The sequence below is a fragment of the Cyprinus carpio genome, chromosome A5, assembly GCF_018340385.1.
Source record: "Cyprinus carpio isolate SPL01 chromosome A5, ASM1834038v1, whole genome shotgun sequence".
NCBI lineage: Eukaryota > Metazoa > Chordata > Actinopteri > Cypriniformes > Cyprinidae > Cyprinus > Cyprinus carpio.
Genome location: NC_056576.1, coordinates 3,285,978 through 3,299,307, shown reverse-complemented (window position 1 = coordinate 3,299,307; position 13,330 = coordinate 3,285,978). Strand labels below are relative to the sequence as shown.

The 13,330-nt window shown below is 36.0% G+C and overlaps 1 protein-coding gene and 1 long non-coding RNA gene across 2 annotated transcripts; both read left to right on the top strand.

Annotated features, from left to right (window-relative positions):
- Positions 1-3,187: 3,187 nt before the first annotated feature.
- LOC109095063 (golgin subfamily A member 2) lies at positions 3,188-11,000 on the top strand. The gene is made up of 12 exons (XM_042757234.1): positions 3,188-3,223; positions 3,656-3,766; positions 5,435-5,515; positions 6,859-6,897; positions 6,995-7,057; positions 7,207-7,300; positions 7,531-7,637; positions 7,730-7,788; positions 7,893-8,034; positions 8,116-8,247; positions 9,883-9,970; positions 10,804-11,000. Exons 1-12 carry the CDS (start codon positions 3,188-3,190, stop codon positions 10,998-11,000), a joined length of 1,149 nt encoding a protein of 382 aa, XP_042613168.1.
- Positions 11,001-11,326: 326 nt separating this feature from the next.
- LOC122142174 lies at positions 11,327-12,868 on the top strand. Its single transcript, XR_006158406.1, has 3 exons — positions 11,327-11,468; positions 11,548-11,661; positions 12,757-12,868. It is a non-coding gene; the product is annotated as an uncharacterized LOC122142174 (long non-coding RNA).
- Positions 12,869-13,330: the final 462 nt, after the last annotated feature.

The following is a 13,330-nucleotide window of genomic DNA, read 5'->3' as shown; positions in this document are numbered from 1 at the left end:
TATTAAAAACCTGAAAAATTACAGATTCTGTGTACCTTGTAATTTTTGGTAATATTTTTTCATAAAATCTCTAATCTATCTCTTTTTTCATTTTCAAATTTATTTTATTCACTTTCACATCATACTTTCTTGAAAATAATATAATGTAGTACACTACTATTTATATTTTTTTTTTTGTTTTTTTTAAACAAAATTTGTTGTAGTTGCTTGATCTGTTGTTGCACTGAGAGACGACGGACTGAGAGAAAAAAACGGTTCAACTTCATTACATTGTAACATGGTTTGTGATTAAATAAATAACGAATCGTTGAATCTAGAAAATTAAATATTAACCTTAAATATGAATTTTTAATAAATAATAAAAACTCTAAAAACTGAGCTAAAAATGACTGCATTTAAATGCAACCTGTGAAAAAGGCTCATATCATGCATACTAATAAAATTGCTAATTATAAGTTGTGGTAGTATATATAATACCGACTCGGGAGCGCTAGCGCGACTAACACTTTCATCTTGTGTTTTTCCCGTTCTCACTCTCACTACTGCTATCTTCTCTTCTTCTCTTCGTCATCTCCTTCTTTCTTCTCTGTCTTCTTCTTTCTTCTTTTCTTCTTATCTTCGTTCTTCCTTGATGGTCTGCCTCTCCTTCTTCTGTAGATTGCTCGAAGATTTCTCAAAGTTATGGTGTCTCTGATCTAGTCCGCTTCTAATCTTTGTCCCTTCAGCCTCACATCCAGGTGAGCCGCTCGCTTCTGCTTCTCTCTCCTCTCGCTTCTTCTTCTTCGATTTCGTTTCATCTCTGTGGGTGTCTCTCCGGGGTCTCGCTTCGCAGAAAGTCCATGTTTGCATCATCGTCTGCAGTTTTTACTCGGTCTTCATGAAATCGGACTCTCTTAGAATCTTACGGTGAACGATTCCCGTTCTTCTATCCTTCTAAAGTACAGTAAATGTTTAATAATGCTAGAAATATTTGACTCAGTTTGCACTCAGAAGTAAATTTAACGGCAAATGACGTGTTGAATAAAATGTGAAGTTAAGCAGAAAGGCTTAAATCGTGTTTTCTTGTAAAACATACCCCAGTGATCTTATTTGCTTTATTTCGCATCTTCGAACAAATCTTTTTTGCATGCTTTCATGTTGACTTTAATGCAAAATTAAGTTGCAAGGGTCTCTCGTAATCCTTCAGAAAGTGCTTCTTTCTTAGGATTGAATATTCGATCCTTCTTATGGAATGGTAAGCTTATTGCTCCTTTGGGTCGCTGTTTTGCGTCAGGATGATGTGGGATGCGGTGAGCTTTCTCTCTCTCGCAGGAGCTGGAGGATACCGCGGCTTGACACCCCTTCCTCTAACCCTGCTTCTGCCTCTTAACTTCTGTAACTCTGGCCCGCAGGTCTGTCCTTTCTCCCCTCTCTTTTCCCTCCCACTTTCTGAAACAACAGACGCTTTCTGTTAACGGTTCAGCTGATGTTTTTCCTTCTTCTGACCCATGCGTTCTTGTCCTTTTTCTGTTTTTTCGTGTTGTTCCTGCCTGAGCCTGGGCTCTTCAAGTTTGTTTTTTCGCTCGTCTTGTTTTTTTCCGCAGGAAGTTACGCAGCTTATGCAACTTCAGGGCGCTGACTTCAATCCTCTGTAAGAGTCTTCACGGTGAATTCTACTCTTTATTGTAAAAATGACCCATCATAATGACACTTCTTCGCTCTTTCTTTCTTCTGCCATTGCTTCTGCGAAATATTTTCCCAGATGCATTTTCTATAAAAATTCTTCCATAAAGAAGAGCTTTAGCTTTGAAATCAAACAGTTGTTTTGTTTGAGATTATTCTTAATTTTGTTATTCCTCTAAAAGTCTTTTTTTTCATATTTATCGCTGTCTTTTCATTTTCCTTTTTTACAATTTTTTTTTTGTATTAGTTTTTAAAAATTCTCATTTGTATATTTCTTAATTTTAGTTCTTTTCGTTAAAATAAATTCAAATCTTAAAAGCTAGCCTTGGGCCTTCCGACTTCTTGGAATGAAAAAGCTTAATTTTATTTATTTTTTTTTATTTCTGTGAGATGTTTGGTTTTTCAAGCAGCTCTCACCACATTTAATTTTTTTAGAGTTTTTAGTATACCTTCTGTTTTTTTTTTTTAGTATTTAGTTTCTTTCTAGAATGTTCTGGAATAACAATGGTAAAGCATATAAAATAATTCTTGTTTTCTGTTTTTCTCTTCCGCTCTGTTTTTTCTCTTTTCTTCTCTTTCAATGTGAAAACAGTATAAAAGTACATAATATAAGCAATAAAATATAATATACCTCAAGTTAATTAAATAGAAATAGACCCAAACCAATGTTTGCATAAATAGAAATATACAAAAAAAAATTATTCAATAAAACAGATATCTGTCCGCTTGATATCAAACAGCAGTGTTGTTTTCGTATCACTGAGATATTCTTATAGTTTTTTTCTTCATATTTTCAATACGTTTTTATATTCTCTATGTTTTTCCATTTTCTTTTAAACTTTTAACAAAAAGTTTTTTCTTGTATTATGTTCTTAATCTTTCTCTTCTTTTAAGTTATATTCTATTTTAGATTAAGTCTTAATCATCCTTCCAACTAGTTGACTCTTAAAAAAAGCTTATTTTTTTTCTGCCAGTTACTGTTTCTATTTTATTTCTTCTTCGAAGCAATTCTCTCCTTCAATTTTTTTTCTTCTTTTAGTTTTATCTTTTTTCTTCCTTTTTTTCTTCTTTTTTTTTTTTTTAAGGATTCTAATTTTCTAGAATTTCTTGGGAATTGAAATGTTGAAAAGGCATTACAATCTTTTTTTTTTTTTTTTTCTTTTTTTTTTTTTTTTTTTTTTTTCTTTCTGCAATGAACGACTCATCTTTTCTTCTTGCTTCTTAAATGGACACTAAATCTTCATGGCTTTCACTCTGGTTCTTCTTTTGAAAGTCTCTATTCACACTAACTATACTTGAATGCTCCTTATTTCTGTTATCTCTAACCAAATTACTCTGTTTGGATAGACGAACTCCTTCCTTCTTTTGTTTTGTGTTTCGCAGGCCGCTGTCAGTCCACCCCGAGAGCCTGAGACAGATCTTTCTCTCCCTCTTCAGCTCTTCTCTGGACTTCTGTTTGACGTGATCTGTCACAGCTTTCTTCTGCTTCAGTCTGTGTTTGCTTTGGATTCTGATCGATTAGTCGATGGATGTTTTGGTCTTCATTGTGATTCCAATCTTGGTCTTCTCTTTCCCTTCCTTCTCTTCTGGCTTGCGAAAAGCTCTTGTTCAATTGGAACAGAGATATCTAAAATTGTAATGAAGTCGTCTTCTTTTGAAAGCAAGTGGCTTTCTTTTCTCGTTATCTCACAGTCACATTTCTAAGAACTTTAAGACTTTTAAAAAAAAAAAGAAAAGAACCTCCCAAAAGAGAACCACTTCATTCTGTGCTTTGAACTTACACTTCTCCTCGAGCTTGGAGTGAATTACAAAAATAAAAAATTATGACTGTTTCTAATACTCATACTTGCAATGCTGCCTTCTTTTGCAGTCAGGAATCTTGTTTATTCATATCTTCTAACCGACTTGTCTAGAACCCAGATGTCAACACCTTAAAAACCATGATCTCTTCTCCAGAACATGAATTGGATCAATTGTAGCTTTGAGTTCTTAGTTCACAGTGAATTGTTTTTCTTTCTTTCTTTCCTGGCTTACTGTAACGCAGTCAACAACGTACATCAATGGAGACAGCGGTCCGCCGACGGTCAGCGAGAAGGAGCTGGAGGTATTTTGATATGCTTAACTATGCTTTTATTTATTAAACATCATTTTTTTAAAATGTAGACATGCAAAACTGTACAGTAAGGTAATTTAGTTTGGTCTTCCACTCTGAACAGTCACTGATCTCGCTCAAGCAGGATAATCTTATTGAAGCACGAGTTCTTATGATGAAAATAGCCTGTAGTCTGCAGGGGTTTACAGCATTAGCCATTTAAGAGCGTCAGGCACTTGATATCATTTTCACAGTCGTATCCCAGATTGAGTCCCGCAGGATTTACAGAACAGATTCCTGCCAAGTATTAAAAAAGATCTAAAACTGTTTCCCTGTTATCTGTGCTACTGTGATTTAAGTCTGAATTGGTGTAGTTGGTTGTGTGTGTGTGTGTGTGTGTGTGTGTGTATCTGTCTGCGGTGTCTCCCATCATACTTGTGTGTGATTGCGGTGTGTCCTGTCAGACTAGTGTGTGTGTGTGTGTGATTGCGGTGTGTCCTGTCAGACTAGTTCTGGCATTTGATCCGACACTCCCATGATCTCCTGCTGCACACTGAACAAACATCCTGTTTCAGAGTCACGAACACGTCTGTAACCGGCGACACAGCAGAATGAGGCTCTGTTTATAAGTTAAAATTTCACTCGCTCCCTCTGCATAGAAGCCTGAGTGTCTTTAGAAAGCAGTCATGCATTACGTTACGTACACTAGCTTTCAGAGGTCCGAGGGCAGGAAGATTTCCAATGTTTATGAAAAAAGTCTCTTCTGCTCACCAAGGCTGCATTTATTTGATCAATAAATACAGTAAAAATCCTGAAATATTATTACAATTTCAAACAGCTGTTTTCTGTGTGAATCCCTGTTAAACTGTAATTTATTTCTGTGATGCGCAGCTGTATTTTCAGCATCATTACTCCAGTCTTCAGTGTCACATGATCTTCAGAAATCATTCTAATATGATGAGCTGCTGCTCAAGAAACATTTCTGATTATCATCTTTCTAATATAGCAATTCTTGTATTTCCGTCCCCAAAGACCTTTTATAATTTAGACTTTTTGTGTCATTTAAGAGTTTTCATGGCCTTAAATGTAAACTATTTAACTGAAGACGTTTTAATGACCCGCGGAAACCCCAGTGCAAACATTTCTGTCATGCATTTGGCAAAAAGCTTTTGTTGACTATGAACTTTACCTTTGAAATTTGAGGCAAGTGCAACTCTGTCATCTCCGCTGTTTGTGAGCAATGATGCCGATTTAATTAAAATACAGAATTCCAAACATACGGGTATCCCCTTGAACTTGGTAAAAAGATCATCTGTTTACCATCTTGACTGGAAAATACTGTTTTCATGGTCAGATTTTTATTATTTGCTAATGTTAGTGAATGTTTACATTAGAGTGCACGTCCTAATACGCTGAAATGAATACAGGAGCGGCCTGTTTGCTGTCACGTCCACCTCTCTTAGTCTTTCATTTGTCCTCTCTCTCTCTCTCTCTCTCTCTCTCTCTCTCTCTCTCTCTCTCTCTCTCTCTCCTCTCTACTCTCTTTCTCTCTCTCATCCCTCTCTCTCTCTCTCTCTCTCTCTCTCTCTCTCTCTCCTCTCTCTCTCGCTCTCATCGCTCTCGACAGTCTCTCCTCGTCCTCTCTCCCTCTCTCTCTCTCTCTCTCTCTCTCTCTCTCAGACTCGTAACCAGGAGCTGGCAGCGGCTCTGGACTCCAGCGCGCTCACGAACGCCCAGCTCACGTCCAAACTCGAGACACTGGTAAGAGTGTCAGTTTATGTGTGTGATGCATGAAAATGTAACGTCCCATATTGTAATAACAGAGAGCAACACAGTGACGGTTTTGAAGATGCAACATTGTTTGCTACTACTGCTACTTTTAACATGCAACATTGTTTCAGTTTCTAGTTTTTAAATTGTCTGTCCATGTATTTGTGCATACTAAGTTTAGATGTTAACTTTTACATTTAGTCATTTAACAGACGCTTTTATCCAAAGCAACTTACAAATGAGGACAATAGAAGCCATCACAAAAGAGCAATGATATGGAAGTGCTATAACAAGTCTCAGTTAGCTTAATGCAGTACATTTAAAAATATGTATATAAAAATTAGGGCTGTCAAATGATTAATCACGATTAATCACATCCAAAATAAAAGTTTTGTTTACATAATATATGTGTGTATACTGTGTATATTTAATTATGTATATATAAATACACACACATGCATGTATATATTTAAAGAAGAATATGTTATGTTTATATATGGATATTTATATAATATAAAATATAAGAATATATATATATAAATGTATATACATGTAAATATTTTCTAAATATATAATTTATGTGTGTGTATTTATACTATACATAATAAAATATACCCTGTACACATACATATATTATGTAAACAAAACTTTTATTTTGGATGTTAAAAATCGATAAAAAACATTACACACCCAAAAAAAAAAAAAAAATATAAAACAGAAAGAAAATAAAAAGATAGTAATTAAAAAGAGTGCATTTTTAATTTTTGTTAATTGTATAATAAATAAAACAATTTTGTTTTTTTATATTGAGAAAACTAGCTGTTAGTACATAAATAGAGTGCAAGTCTAAAAGGGGCATGTTTTTTTATTACGAAAGAGTAAACAAAGATTTACAAAAGACTTTCAAAAAAAGTCTTAAGACTTACAAAAGGGGAACTAAAGTAATTCTTTGATTAGAAATCCAAGATTGCATTCTTTGTGAACTGATAGTATTATTAAACGCACATATCATTTAGTTTAATTATTTTAGTAAGTTTTGGATTGGATTGCACATTTTAGGATCTGATGTTAGTAGTTAATATTGATAATATTAGTCAATAATATTTTTTTTCCCCTTCTGTGTGACCTTGAGAGCTTATCAAATCAGATATTTGCACAATGAGTTTTAAAGTGAATAAGGTACATTTTGAACTCCTATCATCTTAATAAAGCAATAACCTGTATTAACTGTCAGGTCCCTGTTTAACGTGCTGCTTTAATGATTTATTTTTTTTAATAAAAGAAGAAAGAAAAACACACACAGAGTTAAATGTTTTGTTTCGTTGTTTTTTCAGACGAAGCAGTCTCAGGAGCTTTCTGATCAACTACAGAAGGTACAGGACGCTGCCAGCAGTGTTGTTAGATTGAATAAATCATTTATGGTTTATTAATGGCCACTTCTCTTAATCCTCACTAATCTGTTCTCATCAGGAGCGGAAAGAGTTTGAGCAGAAGTTCACGAAGGAGCAGGGAGCGATACGTGAACAGCTACAGGTGAACGGATCACACGGGACTGAAGTCATGCTTCGTTCATAAATAAAATTCAGCCTTACAAACGTGAATGTAGTTTAGCTTAATGTCAGTGCTGTTATGCAAACGTAAGGTTTTGTGTGCGTTTAATGATGCATGTCGTGCACGTTCAGGTTCACATTCAGACCATCGGCATCCTGGTGTCTGAGAAATCAGAGCTACAGACGGCTCTGTCTTACACACAGCAGGCAGCGCGACACAAGACAGGTGTGTGTGTGTGTGTGAGAAATGCCACATGCTCAGAATCATGCAATATCTCAAAAAACATGTTAAGGATGTGCTGGATATTTTCTTGTGAGATCCACCTTGATATGAATATTAATTCAGTTACATTAGCAAATACATTGACCTCTCATATTATACAGTACGTCTTTTTCTTTCTGCAAAATATAATGCATGTGGTAAAGTATGAACCGGATGTATTTGTGTTTGTGCAGCAGAGGCAGAAGATCTGAGCTCGCGGCTGCAGGCCAGTAAACAGCGAGTGTCTGAGTTAGAGAGGACTCTATCTTCAGTCTCCACACAACAGAAGCAGTTTGAGAAGGTACCAGATCCTCCGTTTATCTTCATCATCAGCTGCATTTAACAGAACAGCTTCGTTCAAGCTCAGAAAACCTTGTTTGCTTTTTTCTGCAGCATAATAAAGAGCTTGAAAGGGAGCGGGACAGTCTGCGATTGGAAGTCCTCCGGTTTAGGTGAGACTCTTCAGGTGTCTTTTACTCCTCGTTTAGCAGCGGATGTGATGTGAATGTGTGTTGCATGAATATGTTCTCTGTGTGTGTGTGTGTGTGTGTGTCAGTAATGTGAGCGAGGAGACCAGGCAGCAGAGCTCAGAGCTGTCCGAGCAGCTCAAGCTGAGAGGAAACGAGAACAGCGCTTTGAAGCAGGAGGTTGATGAGCTCCGTAAGCGGCTGGAGATGGCCGACAGCATGCTGCAGCAGGTGAGGAGACGCTTTTAACATTTACCGTGCACTCGATGGAGTTCCTGTGACGTGAAATGCCTCTTCACATGGCTCCTGCAGTTCTCCAGTCAGTCGGGTCCTCCGTCTGGGCACCAGCAGGTCCAGCTCCTCCTGGAAGAGAAGCACCAGTTAGAGGCTCACGCGGCTCCACGGGCTCAGCTGTGGTGTGTGTGCGGCTGTGATGTGGGGCATGTTTGTGTCTGTGGATGTCATCCTGAGTTTCTGAATCTTATTGAGTGTGTCTCTCAACCTCATGTAGACAGAGACCAATACGCAGGACAAAAAAAATAAGAACGACGCACATATAAAGAAAAAACAAAGCCAGCTTAAGTCACAAAACAAACAAACTCACTCACACATACAGACACACCTATTATATTGCACAAAAAAAAAAAGGTTGCAGTTTTTTTTTTTTTTGCGATCATATATTGCAATATGAAAACGGACCAAATGACTCAAACAGTTTGGAATGTTTCGGAAAGAATTAATTTTAAAATGATTTTGTCGGGGAATGAATTTGCATAGAAAACAAAATTTAAAAAAAGCTGAACTTTGAGTGCAAACCATCCTTTTAGGACTTAAATGTTTGGAAAATAAAGTCAATCTAATTTTTGAACCAGGATTATTATAGTTAACTAAATCTAAAACCATTAATATAAAAAAAAGTGTTCGTTGCTTGAAATTAAATAAACTTTAACTGAAATAAAATAAATAATTTATTTTATTTTAGCTACTTGCCAAGGCAGCACTTCTCATTTTAATTTTATTTAATTTACTTAAAAAAAAGAAAAAAACAAAATTAAAATGAAAACAGAAAATATAAAAATAAAAACTAATTCAGAATATTAATAAAAAATAAATAAATATAGAAAAATAAAAATTACAGCAAAATTAAAATAAAAACAGAAAATATAAAAATAAAAACTAATTCGGAATATTAATAATAAATAAATAAATAAATATAGAAATATAAAAATGACAGCAAAATTAAAATATTAAAATAAAAACAGAAAATATAAAAAATAAAAACTAATTCTGAATATTAATAATAAATAAATAAATATAGAAAAATAAAAATGACAGCACAATTAAAATATTAAAATAAAAACAGAAAATATAAAAATAAAAACTAATTCAGAATATTAATAAAAACTTAAATATAAAAAAAATTAAATGACAGCAAAATTAAAATGACAACAGAAAATATAAAAAAAACTAATTCAGAATAATAATAATAAATAAATAAATATAGAAAAATAAAAATGACAGCAAAATTAAAATAAAAACAGGAAATATAAAAATAAAAACTAATTCAGAATATTAATAATAAATAAATAAATTAATAAATAAATAAATATAGAAAAATAAAAATGACAGCAAAATTAAAATGAAAACAGAAAATATAAAAATAAAAACTAAATCAGAATATTAATAAAAACTTTCGTAGCATCCCACTGATAAAAAATAACTTGAACTGTGATATGATGAAAATGTAAGATCTCATATCGCTGCTGCTTAGACAACCAGACAGAAAAATGGCAAAAATAGTAGCTTTTTTAAGAGCGTTCAAACTTAGGTTTACTTTTACAACAACCAACTCAAACCTCTTTCAGCAACCATACGATAAACAAACAGGCCACTGATTTTTTTATTTTTCCCAATTTAACATGGATTTAAAATAATAATAAAAAAAGTATATTTATAATTTTTTAAATTATTATTAATGTTAAATTAAATAAGAATGTTTACTTTTGTAATAATAATGTACTGTAAAAAAAAGTATAATGTCATTTTACAGTACAAATATGTCGTGTGTGTTGTGTGTAGGTGCGTCTGATGTCAGAGGAGCGTGACAGCACCGCTGCTCAGATTCAGGAGCTGCAGGAGAAGATCACAGAGCTGGAGAACACTGCAGGTATGAGACAAGACACACACACCCTTCACCTCACATTCTCTGTGATCATGACACAATAAAACACCTTTCCCTGGTGATGGAGAAGTGAAGCGTTCTGAACCAGCGACGCTTTCAACACAAATGTATCAGAAAAAGCTTTATTACACAACTGTTTGTGCTGTGGCCATCTAGTGGTCATAAAAATAAATAACACCTTGTGTTCTGTTCCGTTACAGCCAGTGGTTTCACATCTGGGTCTGCAACTGATTCTTTGTTTTATTATATTTTATATAAATAATGGTCACTGTCAAATTCATTCATTTGTGTCGGTTTACTGCCAGTGAAATAAGTAAAATAAATAAAACATAAATTCATAAATTAAATCTATGATGTTTAACTTAGACTGTTATTTCATGGCCAGAGTTCATTTTTGAGCTCAATATATAAATTAAGATAATAAAAAAAGCAATGCTAACACATAATAATGTAATCTAATGTTAAGGAAACTGCGCTGAGTTTTCCACGCTACAAAAACATACTAAGTCATCCATCACGTTCTCAACTCAAAACAAACCAAGCACTGATTCATCGATTCATCATCGATCACGTGCTTAACTCAAAACGAATCAAGCTCTCATTCAGAAACTCGTTTCGAAGCTTCGGTATTGAACGTAACATCACTACTTTTCCCCCACTCGCCAAAAAACAAAACACACACCAGTTCGCTTTTTCATCACGTGAGAGAAATAACCAAACATACTCTACAAAAAATACTTCTCTCTGCGTCAGCTTGAGTACGTGTCTGGCCTTCAGTCTTCAGACAGGAACATGACGGGTTTGTGTTGTGTCCGCAGCTCTGATGAGTAAAGAGCAGAAGCTGCAGGCCGTGTCACAGGCCTCAGGCCCTTCAGAGAGTGAACTGGCCCTTCAGGAAACCATCAGCCGCCTTCAGGAGGAGAGAGACGCGCTCAGTCTGCAGTACCAAGCACAGGTGACCTACACTGACCATGTGAAGCACTCACATTCACACATTAAAACCTTAGAGCCTTAAAAACTTAAAAACTGAACAATCTTAAACATACTAAAACACTAGATCATGCAGTATGTGCAGTCTTATTGCAGTTTATTTAGATTGCTAAATAATTTTAAACGCATTAGACCAGCCTTTTTGACTCCAAGGCCCCTTCATTCTCCATAACAATATTCAAAGAATTTGATCCAACAATTAAATCAAAAAAGTAATTATATCAAAACATACACTCATTGGCATGCTCTATTGTGTCCTGAAGGTGCGAGACAACGAGCAGCTGAGCCGACTGGTGCAGGAACAGGAAGTGAGGCTGGAGGAACTGGAGAGAGGACACGCAGAGCCGACGCGGGCGCCGCTGAAGAGGCTCAGGATCGACTGCGTATTCTGGAGGACGTCCAGAGCGACAAGGCCACCATCAGCAGAGCCGTGGCCCAGAACCGAGACCTCAAAGACCAGCTGGCCGAGCTGCAGAACGGCTTCGTCAAGCTGGTGAGCTCTAGTGATGGATGACTTGTGTACAAGAGTGAGTGGACGTGACCTCTGACCTCTGACCTCTCTCCTCCTCCAGACCAATGAGAACATGGAGCTGACCAGCGCTCTGCAGTCCGAGCAGCACATCAAGAAGGAGATCGCTCGTAAGATCGGTCAGCTGCAGGAAGACCTGCACGGTGCCAAAGAACAGGTGTGTGTCTGCAGAGAAATCAAACTTGTCTTAAAGCAGGTTTTTAATGGCTTGATTCACACTAAACGCTTCAGACTTCTCAAACCTCTGGCAGAACTTTCACACAGTTTCCACGTCTGTGGACCGAAGCTTGCAGAATTTCACCAAAATAAAAGCTCAAGGATTTTAAATCTCACAATCTCAGGTTTGAATGTGTGAAAGTGCCCAATTTAAGACTTATTAGAATTATTAGTTTTGTAACTTGTAGTGTGAAATAAAGTTATTATAATTATTTAATATTCAAAGCACAATTTTAATTTAAACCAGTACTGCATTTCCTTCATTACTTTCAATAAAACTAAAAAAAATAAAACAAAAAAAACAACAATAATAACAATGATAATAAACATAATGATAATATACTAATAAATATGCATAATTATTAAATTAAAATTAAATTCAGCTACAACGTCAAAATAAAACAATACAAATTTAATTATGTATTAAATTAATATTATTTGTCACCATGTGAATGTCTTAAGTTATTGACAGAAGAGAATTTGGGCCGATACGATAACCGATAATTCTTTAAATATGAATTCTAAATAACTGATATGTTGACCGATAAATCTAAATCCAAATTTTTAAAATAACGATACCTATAACATTTTTTTTTATTATTATCGGGCAAATTCTCTTATCTTTTCGATACCGATAACAGAAAAGTTTTCATTTATCGGCCGATATATCGTGCATCCCTAGTTATTGAAATATTAACTTTAAATTTCAGGGAGATTTCAAGTAAATATTTGAGCTTAAAGGGATTCAGCTGACAAAAAAAGTTTGGGAGTTTTCCATTTATTCTCTATTTAACCTGGAAGAAAGCTTAAATTTAGGAATTAGACTTTACGAACGATAAACATACATTTTTTACAATCAGCCGAATCATTTAAAACTCTCCTGAAATCATTTACTGGTTCCAACCTTTTAAGGCACAATTGATTTTGTTGCTGATTGCAATGAAAAGGAGCAGCATTCATTACACGCATTCATTTGGACGTCGGTGATATTTAACAGATTAAAGTCCTGCTCTCTGTCCTCCCTTCCTCCCATCAGCTGCAGGAGAAGTGCGGAGAGCTGGCGTCCGTGCAGGAGCAGAGGGATCAGTGTCTGGTTCACCTGCAGCAGTACACAGCTGGATACAAGCAGCTGGTGGCCAGAGCGAGACAACACCTGCACCATCAGTTCGTGCAGCCGGGCAGTGATGGACCGACGTGCAGCACGAGCGAGGTGCAGGGCAAAGTGCAGCTGGAGCCAGAGTCACGTGCAGCTGCAGGAAGGCGCAGAAAAACCAACGAAAACACACAACATCCAGCAAAAAAAAATGCACTGCTGCCATAAAAAAAAGCAAAGCCACCTCACTCACCGCATTCATTGCCCCCCCCCAGCAGAAACAAAAAGAAGCAGCTGGCCAGAGATAACGAGGGAGCTGACGACGGAGAGTGCAGGAGCTCCTGAGCAGCTCGTCCCTGGAGGCACGTCCACAACAGGAAGCCGATCGGTTGAGTCCCCCCCCTTCACGCTGAACGTGGGGGTGGGGGGGGGTTGTGGGGTGTGTGTGGGGAGACTCTACTGAAGATAACCGTGCTGCTGTTTTAAGGTGATGGATTGGAGAGTCGTTCTCTCCCGG

Bases quoted from the DNA above. Each gene is read 5' to 3' on its own strand.
- LOC109095063 (XM_042757234.1), top strand. From the start codon at position 3,188: ATGGATGTTTTGGTCTTCATTGTGATTCCAATCTTG. The intron at 3,767-5,434 runs GTATTTTGATAT...TCTCTCTCTCAG, and splicing joins TCAGCGAGAAGGAGCTGGAG to ACTCGTAACCAGGAGCTGGC. The intron at 9,971-10,803 runs GTATGAGACAAG...TTGTGTCCGCAG, and splicing joins AGAGCTGGAGAACACTGCAG to CTCTGATGAGTAAAGAGCAG.